Source organism: Oncorhynchus masou, chromosome 25 (genome assembly GCF_036934945.1).
Source record: "Oncorhynchus masou masou isolate Uvic2021 chromosome 25, UVic_Omas_1.1, whole genome shotgun sequence".
Classification (NCBI taxonomy): domain Eukaryota; kingdom Metazoa; phylum Chordata; class Actinopteri; order Salmoniformes; family Salmonidae; genus Oncorhynchus; species Oncorhynchus masou.
Genome location: NC_088236.1, coordinates 23,292,077 through 23,298,647, shown reverse-complemented (window position 1 = coordinate 23,298,647; position 6,571 = coordinate 23,292,077). Strand labels below are relative to the sequence as shown.

The following is a 6,571-nucleotide window of genomic DNA, read 5'->3' as shown; positions in this document are numbered from 1 at the left end:
CAGTGTCAATTTCATCAACTGTTGTACAATATGAAACAAAACACCAGAAAAACAATTGACTGCGCTGAGCCTTTAACTGGTAGAAAAGTGCTCACAGGAGTTGGGAAATGAACTGGGCATGGGAAATAAAAACAATGTTTCCATATTCAATATTCTCACGTTTTTTAATTATACAGAAGCTGGAAATGTCTGTGTGGTAAACAGCAAATATTGATGATGTTTTAAAGGCCCATTGCCGTCAACATTCTGTTGTTCCTGTGTTTTGTGTCATATTGTACAACAGCTGATAAAAATAAGGCCAGGATTCAATCTATGAGGATTTGAGCGTTGGCCGACATCCGCATAGCAGATCGTTTGGCGGTGTTGGATGTGTAACTGCTGTATTAGCTGACATTAGTGAGCAGCTGCTCCTATGTGTCACAAACCACTCCCTTCCTTAGTATCCCTACGGCGTTAGAAAGTGTCGGCTCTGTCCATGGTGGAAATAATGACTCAAATGTCAAACCATTGATGTGAGGCTAATGCATGGTTTCATGTTCATTTGGATGGGGGGGATATATGCCCAGCAGCCAATTCGAGAGTTTGAATTTGTAACGTGGCTGCATGGGATTTGTGGGATTATATTCGGGTGTGGTTCCGTTGCATCCAATGTCTGCGAAAAGGTAACGCAATGAGTCGCTTGATTTGACAACTCGCAGTTCCACCTCAGATTCCGCCAAAATAATGCAAAACGGATGTCAATCTGATTGAATGTATCACCAACGCTGTAAAAACGTAAACATTTTTATCAGCATTATTTCCTGATAGTTGCTGGTTGAAAATACAATTTATACAGGACCTTCTAAATCAGCAGGTTTGCATGGGTGGTATTTTGGCTTGCCTGGTGACATCACCAGGCGGTGTAGGTAAATAGACCAATAACAAAGAGTTCCAAAACACTTTGCTAATAACAGCTCATTTTCATTCCACAAAATGAGTGCCTTTTGCATCCCTTTGATATTTTAAGTAGAAATTGTTCACAAATATTGAATAGAATGTTAACGTTAATGCCTGTTTATATTCAGTGAAGTGCCCTTTAATCTTGACCACATGGAGAATTCAATAAATCAGATTATTTTATACTAATAAGGACTTGCTAAAGTCCCTCGTGCGTTCTCTGTGAGCCCTCTGTGACTTTCAGGGAGATTTTACCCACTTAAACCCAAACTTTCTCAACGGGTTCTCCATCATTGTGAAGCACTAGTTATTTTGTTGCTTCGACAAAGTAATTTCTGAAGATTATTTATTTAATGTGATTTGTGATTAATTTTAAGAAAAAATAAATAAACCTGTCCCTCATTTTAAGGTCAACCCTGTTAGGTGAACGGACATCTCGTTTTAATATGCAGTTACATACACTTAGGTTGGAGTAATTAAAACTAGTTTTTCAACCACTCCACAAACTTCTTGTTAACAAACTATAGTTTTGGCAGGTTGGTTAAGACATCTACTTTGTGCATGACACAATACATTTTTCCAACGATTGTTTACAGACAGATTATTTCACTTATTTACTGTATCACAATTCCAGTGGGTCAGAAGTTCACATACACTAAATTGACTGTGCCTTTTTAAACAGCTTGGGAAATTCGAGAAAATTATGTCATGGCTTTAGAAGCTTCTGATAGGCTAATTGACATCAATTGAGTCAATTGGAGGTGTACATGTGGGTGTATTTCAAGGCCAACCTTCAAACTCAGTGCCTCTTTGCTTGACATCATGGGAAAATAAAAATAAATTAGCCAAGACCTTAGAAAAAAAATTGTAGACCTCCACAATTCTGGTTCATCCTTGGGAGCAATTTCCAAACGTCTGAATGTACCACGTTCATCTGTACAAACAATAGTATGCAAGTATAAACACCATGGGACCACACATCCATCATAACGCTCAGGAAGGGAACGCGTTCTGTCTCCTAGAGATGAACATACTTTGGAGAGAAAAGTGCAAATCAATCCCAGAACAACAGCAAAGGACCTTGTGAAGATGCTGGAGGAAACCGGTACAAAAGTATCTATATCCACAGTAAAACGAGTCCGAGATCGACATAACCTGAAAAGCCGCTCAGCAAGGAAGAAGCCACTGCTCCAAAACCGCCATAAAAAACCCAGACTACAGTTTGGAACTGCACATGGGGACAAAGATCGTACTTTTTAGAGAAATGTCCTCTGGTCTGATGAAACAAAAATAGAACTGTTTTGCCATAATGACCATCGTTATGTTTGGAGGAAAAAGGGGGACGCTTGCAAGCCGAAGAACACCATCCCAACCATGAAGCACAGGGGTGGCAGCATCATGTTGTGGTGGTGATTTAATGCAGGGACTGGTGCACTTCACAAAATAGATGGCTTCATGAGGATGGAAAATTATGTGGATATATTGAAGCAACATCTCAATGGCTTAAGGACAACAAAGTCAAGGTTATTGGAGTTGCCATCACAAAGCCCTGACCTCAATCCTATAGAAAATGTGTGGCCAGAACTGAAAAAACGTGTGAGCAAGGAGGCCTACAAACCTGACTCAGTTACACCAGCTCTGTCAGGAGGAATGGGCCAAAATTCACCCAACTTGTTGTGGAAGGCTACCCGAAACGTTTGACCCAAGTTAAACAATTTAAAGACAACACTACCAAATACTAATTGATTGTATGTAAACTTCTGACCCACTGGGAATGTGATGAAAGACATTTTTTGCTAAAAAGCTATTTCTGTATATGTTTTAACATTTTATTGGACAACTATAACAGTAAGGTACTTAATTTTACCCAGAAAGTATTTGATATTAAGATTTTAAAAAGTCTGCATTGGGCCTTTAACTTTATAAAAATATATATAGTGTGTATGAAAACATCCAGTTTGTCACCATAAAGCAATTGACTTCAAGAATGTAGAAATGCCATATAAAAGTTGATTTCAGTAATCAAAAAGTTAGTTTTTGCATTTTACAAAGGTGGCACTAAAAATAGTTAATTATTGCTTTGCTGGGCCAACCCAAGAGTGCATACTTTGTTTGTCCGCTCTCCTGTCACATGGACTGGATGCTGGACTGTCACTGGTCACATTGCCTGTCACACTGCATGGCACTGTTAATTGGCTGAGGGAAGGCATCTGGATCTGATTGGCTGTGCTGTGCACAAAGGCGGACTCGTTAGTATTGGTGGCTGTGTGTGAGCCAGAGGCGTGAGGGAGAGGGTAAGGACTGGCCCCTCCTGAGGCCTGACTCCCCCATGGCCTCCACTCTGACCTTCCCCTCTGGAGGAGGGGGCCATTGGCTGCGCTCTGGGGGCCAGGGTTGAGGCTTCCGCCAGCGGGCCCCTTTGCCTCGTACACCCCCCGACTCACTCCATTCATGGAGGAATGCCCCAAGTGCTCAGCCAGGATCAAGGGCTGCCGGTCCTCCTCTTCACAGATGGCAAACACCGGGACACTGACGTGGTCGCTCTCTGCTGGGAAATCACGGCGCTTCCCACCCTGCCCCTCTTCCGGCTGCCCCTGCCCAGAGGTACTGTTACTGGGTTGGGACGGGGAGGCCTGGAGGAGGGAGCCCCCGGGGGCCTTGGTGCTGTCTGAGGGACTGGACCCAGAGAGCAGGCCGAAGCAGGGCCCGGTGAAGCGGGAGCGCCGCATGTTGCTAGTGGAGTTTAGGCGGCGCTGCCTCTGGGCGGGCAGGGTGAGGGGATACGAGACGTTACTCATGGAGGAGTCGGAGGCGTTACTGTCATCCTGGGCCTCCAACTGGGGGTCGGAGAACACTTTCCTGCTGTCATCCCCACGGCATTCTGACACAAAGCCTGACGGGGCCTGGGGGGGAACAACATCTAGTCAGCACATATCTCTCTGCAGTGCAACATGACATTCATTGTTGTTGTTTTTTTAAATCTGAGCTGAGTCTTGAAAAATTATTTTAAAAATCCATAGAAACATATATTACATGACTGTAACTCACTCTAGTTAAAAGTGTCTGCTAAATAACAAAAATGTAAAGATATACAGTTTATGACGGTGTGACTATTATTCAACAGCACTGCTGAATGACCAAGCTACTAACGCTGTCCACCAGCTTAGTGAAGGGACTGGTGGAGTTCCAACTGCACCACTTCTTGTGTAACTGGGGCAGTGGAGGGAGGAAGTCCTGGAAGGTGCGGACGCTCCAGGCCCGCGGCCGGGGTCGGGCACAGCTGGCACTGCCATCCTGGGCAGCACGGGTCTCTGTAGGCGAGGCAGCCGGGTCTGGAGAGGGCCAGTCACTGACAGGGCCTGGGCCGGTGTCACTGTGCCTCAGAAACCTCTCCCGCTGCTGATAGGAGGGAGACACAAAAAAACAAATCAAATATAATTCAATCAAACCCACCATGCAGTGTCTGTGTTCATGGGGAGTAGTAAACAAACAGAGTTCTTCAATGGAAAAGCATCTGAAACTGCTTAAACCCAGTGAACCCGCTGTAGCAATGTTACACAGTGCATTTTTTTTTACCAACTGCTGCCATCACAGAAAACGTCTTATTCTGAAAACTGGAAGCACTTACATGTGATTATTTTATTATTTTATTTGACCATAGGAAAATGAGCCACTGTGTGAATACAATGCATATTCGATTGACTTGAGCACTCAGTCAATGGAATTTTCACCACCTGTTGCATCGGAGCGTAAATGAGACATTTGCTAGAGATAGCTGGATAGAAATAGCTGCATAGAATCAGAGGTTGCATTATATTCAAGCACTGACCTGCACCTCAAATCACAGTTGACCTAAAAGGGCAACAAGCAAACCATTGAATCAGGCATGTGATCCAAAACAACAACAAAGTGCTGCCTGATAGTGGGTACAGTCAGCAATTCCTACCTCTATGATCCCAAGACCCATACCCACAAAGATTCTCAGAGTAGGAGTGCTGATATAGGATCAGTGTTGTCTTTAAGATCATAATACAATTATATGAACAGGGGGTGGGACCTTATCCAAGATCTGCTCTCCTACTCTGAAGGACAGTTTTCCAAACACAGATTTTTTTATATACTTAACAGTTAACAATATTTCTTAACACGAACTTGTTCCTCATATTGAAGTATTTTTCTTGCCTTGTAGTTCCTCTCGTTCTCAAACTGTTCCTCAAATTGTACAATGTCGGCCTACCGGGGAACAGTGGGTTAACTGTCTTGTTCAGATTTATACCTTGTCAGCTCGGGGATTCAATCCAGAAATCTTTTGGTTACTGGCCCAACACTCTAACCACTAGGCTACCTTGCCACCCTGGACCCAAAAGTAAGCTCAATGGAGAAACTCCATGTCCAGGGCGAGGCTTAATCTGTGTTCGCAAAACCGCCTCGGAGAGTCTTTACGGTAGGTGTCTCATTGATATAAATGGCAGGTCAGAGGTGAAGGGCCCATCAGTCACAAATCCTCCCTCAGTCAGCTTGAAAATCAGGGGAGGGTAAGATTGGGGGGATAGAGGTTTAAGGGGTTGCTCCTTTCAGAAAGAGAAATAATCCTTACTAAGAATCACTAACAGCTCGTTTAGTCTAGACGAGACCCCCCCTCATCGTGCACACACACAGGCTAAGATTGTTGCCTGACAAACTAAGTGATATTAGAACAATAACTTATGACTCTGAAGTAATGACTTGAAAAGGATGTTTTTATATATTCCCATTAAAAGTCTGAACATTTACAAACACAGACCATGCAACACGCACACGCACACACACACACACACACTTGAAGCTGGGAAACTGGCTCCCCAGATAATATATCCATTAGGCTAGGCTGCAGGAAAGCTCACCAGCTCTCTAATATCTGCCAGATCTGCCTTATGCCAACTCTTATTCCAATAGAGCATAAGTAAAAATGCTGGGTCATACCCTCTCCTACCCTCAATCTCCTGTCGCTGCGTTTGATACCTCGACTGGGTTATCTGCTACTGCCTGGGTGTCATGTCACCCCTAGAGGAAGTTCTCTGCTACTCCCTGGTTGTCATGCCACCCCTTGGAGGTTCTCTGCTACTGCCTGGGTGTCATGCCACCCTAGAGGAAGTTCTCTGCTACTGTCCGGGTGTCATGCCACCCTTAGAGGAGGCTCTCTGCTACTGCCTGCGTGTCACTCCTAGAGGAGGTTCTCTGCTACTGCCTGGGTGTCACCCCTAGAGGAGGTTCTCTGCTACTGCCTGGGTGTCATGCTGCCCTTAGAGGAGGTTCTCTGCTACTGCCTGGGTGTCATGCCACCCTATAGGAAGTTCTCTGCTACTGCCTGGGTGTCATGCTACCCTAGAGGAAGTTCTCTGCTACTGCCTGGGTGTCATGTCACCCCTAGAGGAAGTTCTCTGCTACTCCCTGGGTGTCATGCCACCCCTTGGAGGTCCTCTGCTACTGCCTGGGTGTCATGCCACCCCTAGAGGAGGTTATCTGCTTCTGCCTGGGTGTCATGCCACCCTAGAGGAGGTTCTCTGCTACTGCCTGGGTGTCATGCCACCCTTAGAGGAGGCTCTCTGCTACTTCCTGTGTGTCACTCCTAGAGGAGGTTCTCTGCTACTGCCTG

The 6,571-nt window shown here is 44.9% G+C and overlaps 1 protein-coding gene across 1 annotated transcript in view; it reads right to left on the bottom strand.

Annotated features, from left to right (window-relative positions):
• Positions 1–60: 60 nt before the first annotated feature.
• The window catches only part of LOC135513930 (uncharacterized), a 43,588-nt gene continuing 37,077 nt past the window's right edge, over positions 61–6,571 (bottom strand). Inside the window, exons 6-7 of the mRNA XM_064936968.1 lie at positions 4,087–4,335; positions 61–3,839 (exon numbers count right to left, since the gene is read on the bottom strand). Of these exons, the coding sequence (XP_064793040.1) occupies positions 3,009–3,839; positions 4,087–4,335 (1,080 nt within the window). The 3' untranslated portion in view covers positions 61–3,008. The remainder of the gene's footprint in view (positions 3,840–4,086; positions 4,336–6,571) is intronic.